The 23,461-nt window shown below is 37.9% G+C and overlaps 1 protein-coding gene across 4 annotated transcripts in view; it reads right to left on the bottom strand.

Annotated features, from left to right (window-relative positions):
- The window catches only part of LOC107313584 (N-deacetylase and N-sulfotransferase 4), a 104,852-nt gene that overhangs the window by 26,214 nt on the left and 55,177 nt on the right, over positions 1–23,461 (bottom strand). For all 4 annotated transcript variants that reach the window (XM_015861948.3, XM_032444373.2, XM_015861949.3 and 1 more), the window contains 2 exons: positions 18,511–18,696; positions 16,782–16,910 (listed from right to left, as the gene is read on the bottom strand). In XM_015861948.3, the coding sequence (XP_015717434.2) occupies positions 16,782–16,910; positions 18,511–18,696 (315 nt within the window). The remainder of the gene's footprint in view (positions 1–16,781; positions 16,911–18,510; positions 18,697–23,461) is intronic.

Below are 23,461 nucleotides of genomic sequence, written 5' to 3'. Positions count from 1 at the left end.
CTGAGTGATCCACGTCATGCTTGCAGCCTCCAGGTAGCTATGACAATCCCATTACCTTCATTTTCAGGGACTTAAATTGCTCAGTATATAAGACATCAAGAATGCGAATTTTCTGAATGCCAAAGAGCAAAGTCACTTCCTAAAGCAGGGCTCAGTTGCTTTCAGACTGCTGTCCTTATTGTGCATGTGTTTGTTTACTACAGGATTTTGTTCACCCTAAACATGCTGCTTTGAGTGCAGGAATATTTGATGTTTCACTTCAAATCTGCACCTTTAGGAGGTGAGGATGAGTCCTGATTTAAATCCCTCACCCTGACTGTGCTGTTTGTATGGGAGCTAATATTAAACAAGGCTTCTTCCTATGTGTTTCACAGAAGTTTTGTGTTCCACAGCCACTCAGGTCCTTGCTATCTTTATTTTGTAGTAATATCTATCATAAAGTTTGCATTCTGCTTGAGAATAACATGTCCACATCTAGAACAAATTCCTGGAAAATGGGCCATTAGTGCTCTGGCATCCAGCTAAAGTATGCCACAACAAACCTCCCTGGTATTGTAGCATGTGGGGAATTAAGTACCCATAGGATATTTTTGGGTTGGAAAAGACCACAAGGAAAAGATCTAGTCCAAACAGTCTGTTGCCACCATGCCCAGTGAACTCTCCCCCAAAGTGCCATACTGTCTGTCTTCATGCGAATACTTGAAACAGTGCCTATCCATAAATCCATGCTTCTTGTGGGGAAAGTCATTTACAAAACTTCTGTACGAATTATGTGCTCTGTCTCATCTTAACAGACAGTCAGTAATAAGTAGAAGCAATTTTCCTTCTTAGGCTCCTTCCTGCTGCTTTGCTGATGCATTACCCCCTTACTGGGAAGCCCAGGGGTCGAGATAGGTCTTGCACAGATCTCCTCCTCTAAGAGAAACTTGTTTTGCACCATCTTTAGCAGCTTTCCCTCTTGCTTATGTGCCTCTTGAATGAAATATAGCAAGAGGGAGTGAATTCATGTAAAAATAAACTAGATTAAATGCTGTGCATATTGGGAGATGAGTGGTGCAAGCATTCTTTCTTGTAGAAAGTTGGTAGTGTTTACTGCTCTTCTCTGTTCCTCTTGCATGAATGTTTCCCAGAAAAAAGAATTTTGCTCTTCTGTCTTTTTTCATTGTGCTTAGAAAATGCTATGCAGTTGCTCCAAGAGCAAGCTCTCATAATTGGATCTAGATGGTAGCATGTTGTATTTCTGAATGTGTAAAATGGTATGTCATGGCTGAGAAATGCAAAACTGTCAAGTGTCCATTTACTAATACGGAGTAGCTCCATGCTAGGCTGACCACACAAATACCTCTTTCAATTTCGAGTGTTCAATGTATTTCACATCCTGACAGCCTCCTATTATGAATTGCAGACTTTTCTTGTACCTTATGAGCCAGAGCCCCATTCACTGATAATGAATCCCAGAATGCTGAGCCCTTAATGCAGCTGTTTGTGCAATTGCACAAAAAGGAAGCTGGAACTGAGAGTTTTGTGTTGACAAAGCACTAATTTTAATAATGACAAATTGTTTCTCTAGAATTCAGCACTATTCATATTCATGGCCCTTCTGCTACTAAGCAAAGTCATCCACATGCCTGAAAATCACATTTAAATAAAAAATTAAAAAAAAAAAATCAAACAAGTTTATTTCCCCTTCTCACATCTCTTTCTCTTAGCATTCTTGACAGGATAATCAAATATTTTCCAAATGTGATATCTCTAAAAGAAGCAACGAAAGCAGTGTTTAGGAAGTAGCACTTTTCCCTTTGAAGGGAAAACAAAAATGTTGAATGGCACTTTATTTCCCATTCCCCTATTTATTACAGTGGCTATATTCCATCCTAAGTGTTTCCAGTGATGGGAAGGGAAGCTGTTGTTGATCAGTGGTAGTACATGGCTTTGGTAGAACTATATGAATGCTGCAGTGTTTCTATGTTTTTCTAAAATTCCCTATTCAAAAAGAAAAGCTTTCTACTTTTCCATTATTTAGTTGATATGGCTGCATAAATTATTAACATAAAATTCATGTGCTTTCCTATTCTATTCCCTATGCAAGTAAACTTGCTATGCTTGTTTCTTATTTTAATCTTCTAATATCTACCGAGTCTCACTTCTTACTTAAAGATTAATCATCATATTTCAATACAACAACCATCTCCTGTGTTATATATGGTTTTGATACTCCCAGTGCCCGTGGTCCTAGATGAAGGAATCTAGTTAGATGATTCCACTCCATTATTTTGTAACTCCTATAATTATTTTTTCATTACTTTTGCAGGCTATGACAGTATGCCCTTAAAAAAATAGCCCCACCAAAAATGGGGGGAGGGAAACAGCCCTGATGCTTTTGACTTTACGCAATCAGTGCAGAGCTGTATTAGAGTGGAGAAAGTAAATGAATTTCTTTGTCTGTTCATTTGTCACACTTGTATAAGTGGTCAGCAGTACATCTAACTGTGGCTGAACTCCAATGAAATCTGTGCAAATGTGATGCTACATCTGTGCGCTCTGTCACGTCTTGGCAAAAGTCTAGAGTAATTACATCCTTCTGTTGTAAGAAAATATTTACATTTTAAGGTGAACTTCATGAAATGGGGATTTTCTTTGTTGCCATCTATGTTTACTTATTGAAAATGTTTCCTTAAGCTATAAACTTCCTCTCTGAAAGAAAATGTATTCAGTTTAGGCTCAAGAATAAACCTGACTTCAAATTTAAAACACGAACCAGATGAAAAAGGATGTGGGCAATTGTCTCAAGTCAGATTTGTACACCAAGACTTTCTGAAAGAATAATGAAAGTGTCATTAAAGAAACAGCTTCGAAGTCTCTGATGGTTCTAGTCTTCAGATTTTAGAGATGATCAAAGAGTTTGTATAAGGAGATAGATATCAATTTCTCATTTCCTTGCCTGTGTACTTTGTGTGTTCTTTAACTCCTATCAAGCAACAACATAATGCTAGTTGAGGCTGTCATCTCCTTACTCATAATCCTCTGCAGATGGAAATCAGTATAGCTTCAATTATTTTGTGCCAATTAATTTGAATATTCCTTGGCATCAAGGATACCTAACTATATCCCACGGTGACTGGCTTTATTTACAGCAAAATGTGAAGTTCTCCCTATTACTGCACTGAGGACAGCCTTCCTTACTGTTAATAATGCCTCGTCTCTCTCCTCGTGCATCATCATGGCAGAAGGGTTGATCTGAGCCAGCAGGTGAATGACAATCCTGGGTCAGCATTAGCCTGAGTCCTTCCCAGTGCATTGGAGTGGACAGCTGTAGGCAGCATTATATAGTGCTCTTACAAGCTCTGTCTCCACCACAGCATATCTGAAAATTTTAAATACCTGTAAATAATCCCCTTATTTTGTATTATAAAGGAAGAGGGGAAGAAGCATTGTGTCAGCCTTGTTCTTCATGAAGTGGAATGGGTTGAAAAGGGCTGCTGATATAGGAAAGCCCTGTGTTAGCCAAATTGCTGGGCCTTGATTTGTCCTCTGTTTGTGCAGGTGGAGGAGGGCAGCCCTGCCCAACCACATGGAGATGGTGAGGTGGGCCAGGCCCTCACCCTGGGATGCTGTCTACTTCTTTGTCTGAAGTCTACGCTTTTATTTCTCAAGCAGTGTTGCCCAGGTGAAAGGGACTGTGCACAGAGCCTTATGTTCTGCATTCTGCACTGCAATGTGGGGCAGGGCTGAAGAGGACAACACATATCCAGGCAGGGGTTGTTGGGTGGTGTTAAAGACCTAATGATTTAATTAGTTGATGGATTTTATATGAATGAATACATTTAGAGCAGCTTTGCATGCCCTTGTATGGGGAGACCCATACATTCAGCTAAACCTCAGTGCTCAGTCTGGAGCCATGAGTATCAACTAGTCTGGGTGCCAAACACTAAGCTTTTTTACTTTACTTTTACTAAGTTTTCCCACTTCTTAGCCTTATTTCTAGGAAGAGAACAGCTTTGCCCTTTGTTTGTGTATGGTTGTTCTTAAATGCCTGATAGCTAATTAAATAATGACATATTTTAGTAGCATGTAGATATTGCAGACAATCCAGGAGGGATCGCTTTTTAGCGTAGATTTAATATCTTTGCAATGAAACTAATTATTTCTGAAATTTGGAGAATATCTTATGGGGCTTCTTAACTTGTGTGAGTGGAAAAGAGTCAGAACATTTATTCCTGTTTGGCTTTTTATTTTAATGGAAATAAACTGCTCTTCCATTACCTTGAAGAAATCTAAATGTAATGCTTACATTTTAAGCAGTGTAAAACCTCAGTTATGTAGACCCCAAAGGATATGATATATAATTAAGAGACTGTTTGCTCTACCCATGTAATACTTGCATGGTTATGATTCTTGGATAAGAAGAGCAGACTGCCACTCAGGAATCTGTGTAAATAACTGGATGGCATTCAATGAAGGGAGCCAGCAGTGGCCAGGCTGCCAAATAACTAATAACAGTGGTAATAAATATTTATGAGCACTGTGTTTGAGCCTGGTGTTTTGCACAGGCCAATCTATGAGTTTGACTCTGATCTTTCCACTTTTTCACTGTATGTCATCTGGGGATGCTCCATCAAATATTCTCTGCAATGACCTGGGGTTAAATCTTGCCCTCAAGGTGTTCCCAAACTACTCAGATGGTTTCTAAGGAAGAGTATTTTCACTGTTACTTGACTAACTGTGGATATTCCTAAGTTCAGCATATGGTGGCTTTAATACCTGAGGAGAAAGGTCGGTATTTCCCGGTACTGTATCTACAGCCATGTTTTCCTGTTTATCTTTCTGATCAGTGTGTTAAAACATAATCTGAGACAGCTGAACTTCAGGAGGAATATGCTTGTCTATCTTGTGATGGTAAATATTGGACACAGTTATCACTGGTTTGGATAAATGCCCATAAATGACTGTTTCTCTGAATTTTCTCTTCATAGATGTTTAAATAGATATTTTCCTAATTGTATTTTGAATGATGGAATTAATCTGTGATCATTAATGTGGTGCATCATACTCTGCAAGTAGAGAAAGGTAAAAATCTCTGAGCTAAAGTGGATTTCTCTATGAAATTGTCTGGCCAGAACCCTGTGTAGCACACAGATATGGAGCAACTGTAAATCATCCTGTTTAAACTGAGTCCTCTTATAAAACACTGAGTAAGTGTTTTCACTGGAATATTTTCTTTCAAACTGCAGAGGGAGAAATGTCATGTCAGTTGATATAGATTGGAGATGCAAGAAATATATCATTTGTTTTTATAACTGTTCTACTGTCATGTTGCTATTCTTGCAGTTTTATGAAGAGCTGACTATCGTGTGTTATAGAGTATTCATAAATGATGATTAATTAATCTATTTTGGTGGCCTACTACGAGCAAACAAACCTCACAGTTAATTTAATTCTCTACTCTTGGTTTCAGAGGAAAAAAAAACCCACAACATTTTCAGTTCACTAGAGGATATAATATTCTCAAATCAGCCACTTTTCAATTAATTTTAAATGGCAAACAGAGCAAGGAAATTTTGTTCTTGTCCATTTACTTCTATTAAGGATTCATTTTCAATAATCAGAGAATTCTGAGTCAGCTCATTCTTACCTTAAAGGTTTGCTCCTGACAATTTAATAAATTATTGTATGGTGTGTGCTTGAAGGCAACAGATTCTTTTTCTTTTTTTCCCAATAACCCTCTTGTTGACACACAGCCATTTATTACTATTTCTGCCATCACCTAGCTTGCTGAGAAGTAATTCTGATAAAGTACCCAAACGTATGGTGTGGAGTATCAACTGCCATAAAGAAGGAAAATGTCATGGAAGAAAAAGAAAAAGAAAGATCATGTGTTATCCTAGAAACATTTTCTTTATGCTCTCAGTTTCAAGCTAATTAGTTTCTAAATATGCTGCTGAAGGCTTGAGTTTCCACAGGATAATGTTTTCCTATACCAGTTCTTTCCAGCTGGTACGACAGTGTAGGATGAAGGAAGAATTATCTTTAAAGGAGAAAAAGGATTCAAAAGCCTGAGCAAGGTTGAAATGGATGTAATCGTACACCTGAAGTTGAATGATAAAAGTGGCTTCAACTTCTGTGCCTATATTACAATATTTATATCTCGTTATCAGTGCTTACAGTGCTTCTAGTTACAAAAGAGATGTCTGTTGGGGAAGGGGTGACTGTGGTAGATAGAGGTACTTTTGTAGTATGTCGTCCTTCAGTATTAGTGCATATTGGTTATACTGAGCCTCACTATGGACTGTGGCAGGAGGAGGACGGAAGGTGTTTGTAATTCTGAATGTGCAGGGGATACAAGTGTCTTTCTGAATAAAGAGATACTACCCACATACTCAGGGAAATGCTACTGACTGCTTCACGCAGTGACACCACCCAAATAGGTGACTTTGGCTGGTGTGCTCCTGGGATGGAGCCTCATGGTCCTCTGAATTGGGACGAGCATCTGATTATTTGTGTGCTTCACTGCAGTGTCCACTTACACACAGTACAACTGGTCTTTACATTTTCCATGCAGGTCAGAGGGCTGCAGTACAAAGAAGAATAAGAATCGACTATCTTTATATATATTAACTTGCTGTGATGTGTTTGTAACCATTAAAACAAATTCTGACATAGCTGGTTAACAATAAAGCTCCCTTTTATGTTGGTAGACAGAACGTAATGTAATTAAAATAACAGGGACAGGCATGTCCCTCTCCCATGTGCAGTAGGCTGCTAATGATGGCTCAACGAATATTGACCTTTTTGTAGTGGGGAGGATTTTGTTTCTCCTGTTCCTGAAATATGATGAGATTATCTATTCACATGGCCCTTATTAGAACAGTTATAAATTACTTTTGGATCACACTGTATCTTCTACAAAGCCCAAGGTTATTTTTTATTCTTTTCTGCAGTTATGCTCAGTGAAACAAAGCAAATAAAAATATTATTAATGCTCAAGATGTTCCACAATAATACTCCCAGATCTCTCGTGGAAGGTAGGAATTAACCCCTCTTTGCATTTACATTTAATATTCTGAAGCAATAGTGTGATTCCTGTCGATTCTTGTGGGGAGTTAAGGCAGGAAACAAAAACAAAATGTAAGTATGACATGTGGGAAATGTAGAATCTGGATCTAACAAACTGGAAATGAGCAGTAGCCTCTTTACACTCACTGTAAATGCATCTAAGTGGCCATCAAAATTAAAAGCATCCCTTGATATTTATGAAGAATTTGTCTTTCTGTGGTGTGCAATCATGTTTTGTTTACAGTTAAAATAATGATGCACCTTATTTAGGGTCAGCTTCTCCTGAGTTGAGTTCTAAGTTTCCTTTCAATCACAGGTCTGATTTCACTCTCAATCAGCAACCAATTCCTACAAAAGAAGCTAATTTTCCTGAATTCATATATTACTTTTCAGCTCAGGTTAAAGTTTCTTGGAGTTGTTTGACTGAGACAAGAGAAGCTTAAAATAAATGTTTGACTTATTAGGTGTTTAACTTTCCCTTTTTCTTCTACTTTTCTCAACATTAAAAGTCATAGAATCATAGAATTATTTAGGTTGGAAAAGACTTTAAAGTTCATCAAGTCCAGCCCCAGCCTAACCATAGTCCCCTAACTAACAACCCTCAGCTAAATCCTGTCCCTGAGCAGCACATTCAAACAGTTTTTAAACACATCCAGGGACGGTGACTCAACCACTTCCCTGGGGAGCCTATTCCAGTGCTTAACAACCTTTCCTGTAAAGAGGTTTTTCCTGATATCCAACCTAAACTTACCCTGCCACAACTTGAGGCCATTTTCCTTCATCCTGTCACCAGTGAGAAGAGGCCAACCCGGCTCTCGCTGTAAGCACCTTTCAGATATTGGAGGAGAGCAATAATGTCTCCCCTCAGCCTCATTTCTCCCCAGGCTAAACAGACCCAGTTTCTTCAGTTGCTCTTGTAGGGCATATTCTCCAAGTCTATTAGTTGCCGGTATTTTGTTTTGATTTGGAAGACAAGACATACTTTTGCAAAGTATACTTATATCTCTGGGCACTTTGTGGTGATGCAGATGTAAATCTATAACTATGTTTATGGTGGAACTATGAAAAAGGAACCATCAGAAGACTGGATGCCTTGCAGTAATAAGAAAAAAAGTTAGCCCAGTGTACTTTATATCCATACCGGGGAGAAATACTGAGAAAGAATAGAAAGAGAGGAGGTGTCTTCTGAATTAAGACACCAGATATAAAAAATAATCTTTTTCTTGATACAGACCTTCAATTTAATGATCTCTCTAAGGGATATCCTAGTTTAGGCTGCATAAAATCTTTCTTCATTGCAGTCAGCCTTGACTGGACAAAGGGGAAAGCCTTAAGATTTTAGGTTCCCATTTTGTTTCAATTTCTGATTTTTTTCCTGCTTTTTGAAGGTAGCCTTATGTACACACACAGGGTCATACTTTTTGCAAATCTTTGTCCTCACATGCAGCAAGGTCAACAGCTATTTCTTCTGTTGGAGTTAACTTGTTGGTATCTCTAAGGTGGGGCTGGTGGCTTTGGACCTGAGGCACATCTGTAAGTTAACAGAAATTCGGAAGGATGCTGCATTAAAAGAGGTGATGATATTAAGGGTTATCCATCATCTTTTTAAGGTCAACAAATAATGAGTGCAATATGCACCAGACTGGCAAGTAAATCCAATTAACTGACTTTTTGTTTGAGCAAGTGGGTCTTGCTGAGTCTTTTCAAAGCCCAGCATACTTATTCTTACTTTAGTGTTGGACTGAGGTGCCTCTTGTGCCATTACTTGCTGACTTAATAAAAAGCTGTCTGTTTAAAGAGAATTTTTAGAAGAAATGACTCTTGCTCTTGTTTGTAATGGCGATAATATTTAGGGTTGTATTTATTAGCTTATTTTGGCTGTTAAACGTTTATGACTGTAGTTTATCGTCTATGAAGCAGGGGAGTGAAGGAGATGAACTAGAAAAAAGATACTGAAGACCTTGTGGATACTGTCGATGTAAAATACAGGTTGCTGTAGATGTGATATACAGAACAGTTTGTAAGAGTGGGCTTTAAATATGCCTGAGCATTTCTCAGGAAGCTGAAAAAGGGGCAATGGTCAGAGAACATGGACTGAACCTACTTAGTTCTGAGGCTGACATGCAGATCTGGAAAAACCTACAGATATTTAAATTCCAATGGAGTTCATTAAGCTCTCTTGTAAGAAACCTGCTCTTTGGTGCTGGAAGTATTTCAGTTTGGGAGCAGTATGCTATGAAGTTTATTTTTTTAATTGTAAATCTTCATGGACTGCATTTTGAAGCAAGATAGATTTGCTCTGTTCCTTCAGCTTCCTCGCTGTACTTCATGCTCTGTGCTTGTTCATGTTAGCTTATGATAGAGGCAGCTGTGAGCACACCTTAAAAGCGTTACTGGTGCATATCAGTAAAGCTCTTTGAGGAGGAAGTACCTCAGTGCAGGCTGAATGTAACACCAGTGTACTTGCCTTCTCTTTGGACCAAGTACATTGAGCACAGAAGTGAATGAATAGATCTGAAGGGAAGCAATTAAAAAAAGACAAAAAAGCAGTGTGGAGCAGAGATGGTGACAAACAAGGGGGGGGGATTTAAAAAGTATCCTGGAAAGAGTTTGTTTTTGCTTTTTTTTTCTAAAGGGAAATTAAGCTGAGTAAATAATGAGAATTAGAATTAAAAAGAAACCAAAAACAACAATTAAAAAAAAACATTCTAAAAATGACTGGAATGTTGAATTCTTTGAAATAAAATCTCCCTTGCATTTCTTATAATTACAGGAAACAATAAAGCCAACATTGAGAAAATAATGCTTTGAAAGCACCTCAAAGCACTGCAAAATGTTTCTAAGGAATTGGCAAGACTTTGGAAAAGAGAAAAGGAAATTTCTGTTTGTTTAAAAAAGGAAAAACACACCAAAAAATCCTAACAACAACAAATTGAACAAAAGTCACCCACCATCCAATCAGAACTTTAAGGTGACTTTGTTTTCCTGTTGAAGCTGTGGGATGCTCTGCACCTGAAGAGCTATTTATTATTATTATTTTTATAATTTTTTGCAAGGGATCAGGTTGCTGTGGGGTTGAGACCAGATAATTTTCTATCACATTAAGTAGCTGGGTAGTGTTAGATTCAGATGTTAAGGCCATGGTATTTCTCCTGGCTAGTGCTCTAAAGAAAAATCAGAACAAGTAGGCTGAAACAAGCATTTCCTAATGGTTCTGGCGCTCTCTGACTTGGGATGCTGTGCTTTCATGTTGCCAGCTAATGCTGGCTGTGTGTTCTCTGTGGGATGCACACCCTACCAGGGACTTGGGTCTTCTCATGTGGAAAGATTGCATGAGATCAGAAGTGACCAGAAATGAACTTTTGCTGCTGGAAAGAAAGCTGCCAGACAATGCAGGAGTGCAATGTGGTGGGTAATTCTTTAGTTACTGACTTGAAGGTGTAGCAATGTTTTGTATTTTAGGTGCAACTAACAAGGGCATGCATGCTATCACTGTGCAGAGATAAGAGCTGTAATTCTTAGTTGGGTGAAAGATTTTGTTTGCTATCAGAATAAGATTAGGTACAAAAGAAGTTTTCACAAAAAAATTTTTGTATTTTTGACCAATTGATGTTTTTTCTTTTTTTCTTCCCTTGCTTATTGCTATTTGACTGTGGTGGTTTTGCTGTTTTCTCAGCACTGGCAGGAAAATGCTGACTCTGCCTGTGTCCTAATTAGAATTTTGTGGTTAACTGATTTTTGATGTCGCTGTCAAATCACAGTAGCATTGTCAAACAAACAGCATTGATGATAATAACATAGCACTGATTGAACTGCTAGCTTTGGTCCAGAAAAAGGAGAAAAAATATCCTATTTGAATTTTTCATTTCTTTTTTTTTTTTTTTTTTTTTTGGTATGAAACTGTAAAAGAAACCTGCAATAGCCACAGTAAAGTCCCATTTTCCATCCCAAATTGCATGCATGTTTCTAATTTTTAAATACATCTGAAGCTCCTTGTTATTGTTCTAAGCCTTAAAATGAATGAAACTGTTCAGAGAGGAGCTAGATGGAAACCTTTTGAAGGAGTTGCCCTATGTAGATTTATTTCAAACCCAGTCTGTTCACTGAGACTTTTCCTGCTACCTTTAATGAGCTTTGCTTTGAAGTGTTTATGCAAAGAATAAGTACCCCAAACTCTAGACTCAAGCAGCCTACTGCATTAGCTGGGTCCTGGAAAGGTCTGGCTGGTATTCTTATAGCCCTCATTAAAACTCAAAGGAAAGTTGGTTTGATTTCTGTCTGTTGGTGGAATTTATCCCTCCTCTGCATACCACTAAATCATCTCTGCCAGACGTGACTCATCCCTAGGATTCATAAATTAGAGAGTGAAAATATATATCTGAGCCACAGAGTATTCAGTAGAAACCATTTAAAAAAATCCATCAGAAGATCCTGTTGACAGTTTCTCAAGAAACTATCCTAATGCAATGTCACTTGGGCATTTTCTAATTTAACTACTTTTGTAGTAGTATTTCTTTTCAAAAGTGCAAACATTTTTTTATATGAGCTTAATATATACTTGTTATACATTTGCTGAAATCGCTTCATTTTGGGTAATGATCAGGATTTCTGTATTCCCTGTGCTTGTCAAGCTTCAGGAGAGAAAAATAGAAGATTTTCCAGTAGCCTTCATTGGAAGTGCTTTTATGTTGGGAATGGAGAGCAGATATGCAGTTCTTTCCCTTTCCAAAATGTAAATGTATTTTCTTTACCTCAAACAAGAACTTAATTATCTCCCACCCTCCCCCTGCTATAAAAGTTTCCTATCTGTTACATTTTTCCTATTTCGTAAATTCCCTGCCTCACAGTTAATTAAATTTGAAATGTGCTTCAGTAATCAAACTAATTGAAAAAGTGTTTAATCAGAATCTTGATTATTTAAGTAGTGTTTGTACTTGCGCTTGTTTGGGGCAGGAGGGGGGGAAAATGAGGTAGAAACCTGCTTCCTTAGACTAATAGTGGATACTGTGATATCCTATGTACTACTCTATCCATATGGATATCAATGCAGAGAGGATGTATGGACAGCAATTTGAGACTTGAAAACTGGGCACTCCTCTTGGAAGCCAGCGCTGATTGGTTCCATTGAGCCTGGGCTGCTATTCATGCTAAACATCCCTCATCCCCTCATCATGCATGTGCCTGCTCAGAATGGCTTATAACCCCACTTGTTCACATGTGTTCAGGTTTGAACCTTGACTTGGTAAGCTAGGAAGCTGGGAGAACAGAAATAGCTGAGTTCTTGTTTCATTTTAGAGAAATAGCTGTGTTCCAAGGCAAAAGGTGGTGATGTGCTGATTTTAATTAAGGGATTGCAGTTATTCCTGAAATTCAGAACAGACTGAAAAAGAAAGTCTTATGCTGTGTGAAGCAAATGTAATAATTTTGTTTACTGTAGAATAGCGTATGGATTTTCACTTCTGGAAGCCTTGTCTCAGGGTAACAGTGGACATGAAGTGATTTCAGCTGTACTCTTGTCCCCTCCATCAGATGAATAAATGTGGTAGTTCTTGGTGCCAAGGGCCAGCTTGAGTTAGCGGGGTGATGAATTAATGCTGTGAAGGGAAAGGGGCCATGCTGCACAGTGCCTCTTTGCTTGTTTTGCTGGTGCTATCAGTCTATTTCGAAGCAGCAATTTCACCTACAGCCCTTTCCAACAAGGCAAACAGAAAGAAGTTTCAAGAGCCCCAGCAGCCCTGGTTGCTTCCAGGCCTCATCAGAAGCTGGTGCCAGCAGTGCTGTGTATATGTGTGTGTACCAAGTAGGGAGAGTGCCGCTGTTCCGTGCCCACTTGAGGGAGAAGATCATGACTGCACAGCTCCTGCCAGATGACACTTCTGCACACATGGCTCAAATCCAATACTTGCTTGCATGTCTGCTTTTTAAGCTCAAGGTACCTGAAAGAATGACTTAAAGCTGTAGGGCACTGGTGTTATGCATTGCCCAGGTAATTTGTTGCATATTCAAGGACATAAAGACACGAGGAAGATGTGGGAATTCAAAGCTTTCTGTGGATGGTGTTGGAGGTCTACAAGAGTTGAAACACTCTTGTCCAGGCTGGCTTCCCAGGACAGACCTGGGACAAACCATGCTCAGAACAGGACCTGATTTATTTTGGGAGAAATTGCGTAGTTCTCTCTGATAGGGAGGTCAGGAGCAAATAGGCACTTGTGTACCTTGTGGGATACCAGGACCCAAATGTGAAACTGGAAATCATGCTAGCCAAAACTGATGCAATTATTAGTTTTTCTATATGTAAGTCTTCTCCTCACCAGAAAAAGTCTGAGCTGTGACTTTTAGATTTAAAAAAAAAAAAAAGTAAACAATGTCAACAGTTAAAAAATAAACAATGGTACAGACAGTTGCTTTTGCTGCAAAACTCAGCGGGGCAACTACAGCGATAGGTAAAGCGAATTACATGGCAGGGGTTATTGTGTTATGGTTAAGATTTTATTTTATGGAAATTATTTCTATCCATGAACTACATTAGGCATTTCATTAAATAAGATGGAAAAAAATATGATTTTTCAAAGAGTCTTTGCATTCCAGACAGTTGTTCATTTCCATAATCCATTCAGACAGCACACACTGGTTTATACCATACTGCTCTTGGTAAAGCCCCCAGATGCATAGGTTAATATCCAAATGTTTTAAAAAAGCATACTTGTTAATGAACATAGGTGTCTGGAAGTCTTCTAGGTTATATGCTGTAAAATCTCTCATTGCTATTCTTACGGAAGTTTGGGGAGAAAATCACATTCACAGCACACCATTTATTTTATCAGTGGAGTCTGGAATAGACATTCTTTTGATCCTTTTCAGAAGATAGCATGGATTTTAGGATACTAATCCCTGTTGTGTTTCAAATTAACCACCAAAACTCTACATCTTTTCTTACTTTGAATGAAAACCGGACCTCCCCATTTACTTGTTTGTGTGCTGTCCAAATTTGGTATTTTTTTAAAAAATGGGTGCATAGCTGTTGCTGATTTCATTTTATTCTTTCTTCCTACTTACATCAGTAGCCTTCTGAGATAAGGCTGGATTTTTTTTATTCTCATCATCACATATTTTATACGGTAGCGTACCAACCTGACTTGAATGATGGTGGAGTTTTGTGGTATATCTTCAGCTCATACATGATTAAATTATATTTCTTCCTGTCTGAATAAGCACTATATTGGAGTAGATTCATACTTAACTCAGAGTCAGGGAAGTGCATGTCAGTATTTCACTTGTGTGCCTCAGCTCAATAAAATAGCTGTTTTGATGAGGTAGAGATAGAAAATCATAAAAGTAGAGGGGGGAAAAAATCAAACGTTAACAGTATAGATATAAAGCTGCTCTCTTCAAATGCCACCCAATAATATATATTGCGATCTCAAGTTATTGGAACATAGTTTGGTCAAAACAAGCTCAAGTACTGAGAAAAAAAAATCAAATAACACCTTACTCCTCCCCCTTTTTATTTATTTATTTTTTGGGGGGAAGAAGTCTTTTTAACTCTATTGTGAACATCACTGAGGCACAGTTAAATCTGGAGTGCTTCACATGCCATTACATACCACCTCCATAGGAAAAGTCTCATCTTTGCTGCTGCATCATTTCTGAAACCTCATACCATTAATAAGCAAAGGATACAACTGTTTTTCTTGAGTTTTCCGTTATGTGCAGTGTAACAGGTGGGACACTTAGTGTGCCTGTTTGTGCTATGAGCCCCCTTAGGGAGAGATTTGGTTGTTTTTTGGGTGAGGACCAGCTGGGGGAAGAGATGCTCTAGCACCTATGAGGTTGTTCCTACTCAGAAGCAGCTCAGAGGTTCCAGAATAACACACTGAGGAGACTATCATAAGTGTTGAGATAAGCCTATCTTGTTTCATCCTGCTCAATAATACTTTATGAACTCTATAGGAAAATTGGAGGGTACAAGAAGTATTTTGTACTTTAAGGAAAAGGTGAAAATGTAGAAGAAATCAGAGTGGCTTGAGCATACTCAAAAACTTGGATGTGGAATAGGCAATTGATGGAGGAAATGAGGATGCTCTGAGCATCCCTCTTCTTGGGAAGAGGGCATATACTGCTGCTGAGTGCTCACCTGTTTTAATCTGGGGAAAACTTCAGTTAAGTCAAAGATAGCACAGGTAATAATCCATGTATGAGAAAACTCACAGTAAATTTCAGCAGCATCCCAAGCCAGGTTAAACTAAATAAGCTAAGGGGAAAAAAGCATGTCAGAGAGGTAAACAGATAGAGGATAAAGAACGGCTTTTTTATTTTCAAGTTAGTATTCTCAATTAGCTGTCATGTATGATATAGAAAAATTCCTAATAGACATGTCCCTTTTCTTTATGATCATTGAATTGCTTTGACTCAGGCACCAACGTAGCTCCCCAGCCAAATTTTTCACACACAATCATCTAATTATAGGACACCAATTTCTATCCTTAGGTCTTTAAATAAAAGCGACCTGGATTTGAGAGCTAGCTTCAACTGAAGTTTCTGTACCTCTACAAAAAAGTCAATGAGTACCATAGTTGAAAACCACTGAAAATTAGGCCACCTACCAAGACACAAGTCATTTATCTTGTGAGTAGAATACCTTATTTGAGAGGAAAAGGAGGAAGGGAGGACAACAGCAAAAAAAAAAAAAAAAAAAAAGGTATACTTTTTGTTCTTCTCCCTCTAACATCTAAGCTACTGTCTCAAATGGCACCAGGCTGTTGTTTACTTCAAAATGCAGCATTTTTAGTCATGTGGCTTTCCTCCTTGATAAGCACGGTCAAATCTGTGTATCTACACACATTGTGTTGTCTTAACTATGGGAGCACATGCATTTTAGCATGGCACAGTTCAGCCTGTTTTATTGAGAGACAAAACTGGTCAATAGCTATGCAAATCATCCTAAAGAATGTGATACTCGTGATCAAACCATATGTGTATAGACTGTTTATGCACATATATATTTACATAGATATTCAATAGGTTATGGTTTGTAAAATCTTGACAAAGAAAAAGTGCATAACTGAACACAATATATTCTTGGATAATACTGTTCCTGGTGCTATTCTGCATGTATTTTGTGAAATTATTACTTTCTTACCTATATGCACTTGCCTCATTAGTAATGTTCAGCCAATTTCATCTTTTTTCTATAACTGCTAGGTGATGTGTAGGCATTAGAAGTCTATATAGTGCCTGAGGGTATTTTTTTTAGCTATGCAGGACCTATTTTTAAGAAGTGGTGGCGAGGGAATGATATCAGCCCTGAGCCCTGGAGTTTCCAACAAGTTCTCTTAGGAGTGTGCAGAACTATGATTAGGGAAACAGAGAGGAAAGTTGAATAAGGTCACTCTGCTCTCTCTACTCTTGCTGTTTTCTTTCAATATTGGTTAGACGTGGCAATGTCCTTTCCTCTTGCAAGGACTCAGCTTCAGGGTGAGAGAAAGCTTGAAAATGACATGAATGCATTTTCCAACAACTTGCTGCATACAGCCAGAATTTTTTTACTAATTTCTGGATGGTTTTTTCTTCCTTCGTCTTAAACCGTATGTTCCCTCTGATCAAGTAATCTTCTTTTTAATTTCCTAATGTAGATCAAAGGAAACTAATACCTTTCCCTTCTTCCCTCCCTCCTTCCCATCACTCCAGTGTGTCCGAAAGTAGCAAAAGTAGCAAAAGAAGGTACCTACAGGATTCAGGAGAATGGTGAGGAAAAGTTCACCTCCTCGGATACTTTTGTCCAGCTCCTGAGGACCCCCAGGATACTCCTTGTAAAAAATAGTATGAGTGAAAAGGCCACAGGTCTGTCGAGGGAGCACCTGAGAACAAAATGACAGCATCGTTGTAATATTATTTCTGTAAACTTACTTTAATGTATTTGCTGTAATCCTTGAACAAAGCTGCAGTCATTTCCGACTCTGTAACCCAGTGTGTTTATAGACTCTAGTGCACCTTCTGCACTCACACTGTAAGCAAATTCCTGCAGATATGATTTCCAGATGCAAAGCTGCATCACACACGCAGACTGCTTTAGCTAGCTCATCCAATAATAATTAAGGGCTTGTTTCCTGGTGTTTGGAAGAGAAAGAAAACAAAAAGCTAAATATTTCTTCCCTTGGCAAGATTAGTTTATTTAAGGATAAATAATGCTTCCTGGCCACCTTCACTACTGCAGGTAATTAACGTTACTGAGGCACTGAAATGAATTTGCATTCAAGGCTGTGGGCCTCAAATGAGCTTCACGTTTTCCTCAGTTTAACATAACACATTGTGTATTACAGTGTGCAAAAATCACAGTGAAACCCTTCTGTCTGTCAAACCATTCAGGACTGGTGGAGCCTGCATGTGAGAGTGATCTGAGGTCAGGCCTCTATTCCATCATTAATCAGGAGGCTGCATGTCAGAAATTTGCAAGCTAGCAGATGTAGGGAAGTAAACTGTTCTTGGAAAAGGAGATGTTTTAGTTACATTGCTAACTAGTTATAATCAAAGGGCTCTGCTGCAATGAGTAAAGACAACAAATGTCAGAGTTTATAGATACTGCCTAACTTATACAGAGACACGATTCACCTGGGTAAGGCCTTTTGTTTCCCTGCAGTCAGTGCTTTCATTTTTCTACTCAAAAAACAAATAAACCTTAAGATCAGCGAAGCATTTTAATGTGTAAATGCATTGCTGAATCCAATCATAATTGGACTTTATGCAGTAACTTGTTGGTTTTGATTGAGACATACTGAAGGAATGCCATCAAGTTGCACTGGGGAGATTCAGGTTTTATGTTAGGAAAAACTACTCCAAAAGACTGATTGGGAACAGGCTGCATATGGAGGTGGGGGAGTCACCATCTCTGAAGGTGTTCAAGAGATTTGGAGAAGTGGTACTTAAGGACATGGTTTAGTGGGATTTATTGGTGCTAGGTGGACGGTTGGGCTGGATAATCTTAGAGATTAAATGTGGGGTGTAGAAGAGTCAAGTATGTGTCCAGTCCCTGGTTCCGGGAGATTCAGGAGCACAATCAGGTCAGAAAGAAACCTTGGCCCTAGAGAAATGCTGGAGGAGATTACTTCCACCTGTTCATTCTCTCTAGTGTTGAGTTTCTAATCCTTTCATGCACAGAGATGAACCAGACCTTGAATGACACTTTAATGAATTTCAAAATATGCATTTATATTTTTGACTGATGGTTGGTAGTAGATTGGGTTACAAATACACTTAGTTTCAGAGGATTACATTTACAGTTGCCTGAGTTTCTGTGACTTTTTAAAATTGCATAACAAGTGCACTCCTTTGGCATCTTTACAAATCCTCAATCACAGAGAATTTTAATGATTGCATTAAAACTTGAGACATTTGGTAAAAATAGCGTACGATTGAATCACTTAAAGTAATATTGCTATGAAGCATGGAAATGTAGTGTACCATGATGCCATTGTGGATGAAGCCCCGTCTGTACCGTGCAGGCTTCAGGTGCGGGTATTCTTCTGTGCTGGTCACTCGGATATGCCAGACCTTCTTCCAGGCCTCATACAGCTGGATGTGGACCGGGTAGACCCCAGAGTGGTGTGGAGCCACTGCGTACCCCATGTCAGTTGGTATGCCATGCTCCTGCGACACAGCAGAGGGAAGGATATATTTAGGAGGAGAAAAAGAACACGTAATTCTTCAAAGATTTTCTCCTGCAGATAACAGCTTTGAGAAGCTGTTGTCCTTGGACAGCCTTGTATCTATTTGTATGTAGTACATGCTAAAAACAGGGGAGAAGTGGAGGGAGCTGGAATTAGTTTGATGTCTGTAGAGTGACAAATAATCCTCTTGGATTACATTGTGTTACTGTTATAGAGAACAGGTTTATCTGCCTGTTCATTAGATGTTACGTGCTTTATAATAGATATTCTGTTTGGTTCTGCTTAAAGAACCTTGTAAATTATAAAATAGTATTAGAGCAGTGAGCAGAAAAACTTGTTGCTGTGACATTTGTGGCTTTTTGTTTCCTATTATTTGAATAACAGCAAGATGTCTTGCTGATACAAAACAAACAAAAAAATGGGCATGTGTCCCCTATAGCTTCCGAATATGCTTATGTTTCTGAAAGTTTTAGGGTAGTAGCAAACAGTCTGGACTGGTAGACATAATTTCAGTTTCATAAATATTTATTCAGTTCCTCTAAGGAATTATGTGTGTTTTCACATATATAATCTGTAGGTTATCTTGAAAGTATCTCCTGATGGAAACACTGAGGTGCTTGTATGCAGGTAGATGGAATCAAGGAGCTAGAGTGTAAGCACTAATGTGCTGAGCTTGTTCCTTTACTCCAGAAGGTCTCTTGTCTTTGTTCTGCTGCTAATCGCGTCCATGACCTCATGGTCTATCTGCAAAACTCATCTGATGGGATTATCTAATGGGGCCCCTTAACCTTTTCTGTAGACTGGGATATTTCTAAGAATGCATGTGAATTGATTGAGTAATTAGCTTTGTTGGTCTGAGTGATGTATATAAATGTACCCAGCATTTTGTCACCAAATACTGCCAACTAGAAAGGTTATGTTCTGCCTCTTTTTCCTCACCCTCACACTCGTTTTCAACCCCTTCAATTTCTAAATCCTTTTCAGCTCCCATGGGAGATTTCCAGGGGATCTCTTTCTATGCTCTGTGTGTTTACTGCACCTCTTTTGCTCCCAGTGCTGTGTGATGTGGGACAGTGCCCATGGCCCCAGTTCATCACCTACTCTCCTCTGCTGTCCTAGGTATCAATAAAAGCACTCCCTTCTCCTACTGAGAGAGCTGCCACATCAGCCATTTTCTGTTCATATATAATTGATACAGATGAAAATGGTTAAAATGTGAGCTGGTGTGCTTGTCCTTCGTCTTGCCCATATTATCTAATAACTGTTGATTACTTCTGGGAGTGGCAGGTTCTGTAGGGCATCTTTAAGTACTTTGCAATGAAAGGCTTTAGTTCAATGAAAAAAATTAAATTAAACTTATGTGGAACACTTGAGGAACACCACTCAATACATCCACTTAAAATTATCTGTTTCTTATTAGCAAATATCGTAGGTTACCTGCTGATCTTGAGGAAGGTGGAGAGAATGCATAAAAAGAACTCCAAACACACTCTTTTGCAATTTACTGAAAGAAAAATGTGACTTCCAGTTATTAATGTTACATACCTGAAAGGCATGAGTCAGTTTAAGGGTGAAATGATGAATAGAAGTACACTTAGAAGTGTTGCTCTTCTCTTTTTTCTTTGAACGTGAATAAAAGAATAGGTTTTGTCTAAGTGTTTTTGAAAAATCTGACTATTTATTAACAGAATGTCTGAGCAGTCTATGATGCTCACAGCCAGATTTACTGTATTACAATGTGCAATAACAAAGCTTCACCAAACCCTGTTAGGGAGTTCACAGACACAAATGTAAAGCAAAAGTGTCTCAATCTAGCTTATGACTGCTACTCTGAATATGTCTGAAAGTAGGTATCTGGATGAATACATGCAAAACGCTGTTTATCTACTTACTATTTGCAGCTGGTATTGCTATAGTAACAGAACCTCGAAACAGTAATCTTCCATTCACAAATAAACTAATGCACTACTTTGCAAATTCTCAAAATAAAAAGATGATTAACCTCTGAATAAACCTGCACACTATGCAGTTCATCACTTAAGTACATGTCACTCAGACACCCAATATGATTTAAAAAAGAAATAAGCAAGACATAATCAGATTTTCTTTGACCAGTTTCATGTTCAGTTTACTTGGGTAAATTAAACATCAGATGTCCTATTTTAGTGATTTCTTTTACTTTGTTCCCTTTTTCATATTTAAGTAGAATTTAGTTTGGCATTGAGAATTAATGTGTTAAAGAAGAAGCATATATGTGAATCCAAGAGGGACTTGGTCCAAGCTGTCAGGCAAAATGGGAGTTGCCATTAGTGAGTACACTCTTTGCTCTGGGGAATAATTTCCTACTACATTTCATAAGGTTATGTCTACATTCAAGACTTTGTACATGTGTTTGTATAGTTTGGCAGTGTGAAGAACAGTATTATGTTCTTGAGAATGCTTGAGCGGGGACAGGAATCCGAAATAGGATTTGGAAATGCTCAGTCATGCCAATGCAGCCTGGCTCATCTGCACAGCCTTCAGAGCCCCCTTAAGAAAGCTATGTGCAGGACAGGTACTTCTAGGAGTGGTTTGAAAGGCTGAAGTAATCTGCTATGACTCCTTTCCTCTCATAATTATCAGCTTCATTCAAGCAAGTGAAGACTTCTAACCTTGCTATTTGTACAGAAATGAGCTGTATTCATCATGTCAGCGTGTGCTATGTATACTCATTTTACATTTGCTTAAGAAAAGACAGGTAATGGAAACTTAGCACTACTTTCCAGGAGTAGGTGCATTCTCAAAACATAAGTTTGTGTTCTGTTTTATTCTGTGTGCAGATGCTGGAGATTTTAGTTTAAAAACAAAACAAAAACAACAACAGAACAAACAGTGACAGGAAAATTGGCTACTTATATTAGCAGGATGTTGTTTGAGAGAGACTCGGTTCCTGACTGCAACAAGTACTGCATTTACTTGTTAAAGCACAGTAAGAAATAAAGCTATGCTACATAATGGTAGTCAATCTGGTTTTTAAAAATGACTATTGATTTATTTTACAGAAATATACAGTACTGACCATTACTGGGGAGAGAATAAGAAACCCCAGCTCTTTAATTCAGCAAATCTTATGTCTGCTGTGGATTTCCTCATACAATCACTTGAACTGCAAGAATGCCTTTATAAAACTAATTCTTAGATGAAAAACTTAATATAACCTCAGGCAAGTTTTCAAAAACACTTTGACTTTGTCGAACATTAGGTGACAGAGAAAATATGGTACTTCATAAGATGTTACCTTCCAAAGCTGAGATTTACATAAGCTTTACATACTTTTAGTACTGGGATATATTTTTAATATTGCTGCAGATGGATGAGATTTCCTATGGGATTATATGTTACTTTGCAAGTTTAAAATACTTAGTAATTAATTTATTTATTTTAATTTGATAAATGAATTTACCACTTATTTGTCAGCAATCATAAAATTATGTGGTATTAGCCTCCCCAAACACAAAATTTTGTTTTTATTTCTGGATAGTTTTATCGAATAAATACTTCATCCTTTAATTTTTGTTCAATTCTAAACTGTTAAAATCATGTTTAAAAATTCTCTGGCTAGACAAAATGATTCAGAAAATAAGAAGTTATTGTTAAGAGACAGAGGCTTATGTTGTGCAAAAGTAAAGTATTTTTCTTAGTTTTATGGAAGAGTATATCAGGTTGGAGTGACTATAACTGTTCTTGGGGTCAGTGGCTTGCAGGAGGTCTTTCCCAGCATTACCTACAGATATTAATAATGGGGAAAATTTAATTCTTCTGTCACAGGTAAATGCTTTGCATCGGATATGTAGTTACTGTATTTGTATTCTTGTTATTTAAAATGTGTATTAAAAGCTCATGGTTTCTCTTTGGTGTGGGCATTTCAGGTGTTTTAGGCAGGAGAAGTGCTTATGTGAATCCAGTTGGTTTATAATCAGGAAATTGAATCAAAGGAGCAATACTAGAAGGGCTCTGAATTGATTTGTTTTGTGTAGGTGGATCTCACTTCATATCAGATCATAGTGATGTTTTTACAGCCTATGATAATCTTTGCCCTATTTCTACAGTGCTTTAAGTGTATATGTTCACAAATGAGAGCAGAAGATAATTAGAGAGCAAATAAATCAAGGGACAAAATAAAGAGCTACAGGCTTTGGATTAAATATATCCTAGTTTCTGTAAGATAAAGATGCACAAGAGAGAGAGGAAGAATATTTTATGATTAAAGGTTGGCAGTAAAAATCAGCAGATCTTGGTTTGTTTTATTTTTGGAATGTAGGCTACCAGAGACGTCTGCTTACGATTTGTTTACCTCTGGATCAGTTGTCTGGCCTATAAAGACATAAGAATAATAATACTTGTGATCTTATCAGTTTGCAAAGCTTAATCCATTAATGTCTGTAAAGGATTTAGGAATCCTCTGGTAGAAAAAGAAGAAAATAAAACAACCCTCAAAATATTATTGACAGAACAAATTAATAATCAAAGTAAATATCATTTTCCTTTAGCTGAGCTTTGAAATGTACCATCTGTATATGCATAAATAATAAGGTGTTAGAATAACAAAGTAATGGTTAGTCTGCAACTTGCTTTACTGAAGTTTAAGTCACTTGCTCTGGTGTCTGCTTGTTCAGGCTTTCTGGCATAAATCTGCCCCAAAGGGTAACAAACAGAGATAAAGACCAAAATCTAAAGAAAAAAACTTTACACTTTATCTATGAATA

This window comes from Coturnix japonica, chromosome 4 (genome assembly GCF_054131305.1).
Source record: "Coturnix japonica strain WE chromosome 4, WE-NBRP24, whole genome shotgun sequence".
NCBI lineage: Eukaryota > Metazoa > Chordata > Aves > Galliformes > Phasianidae > Coturnix > Coturnix japonica.
The sequence above is the reverse complement of the archived record's forward strand: the minus strand, read 5'-3'. Positions and strand labels throughout refer to the sequence as shown.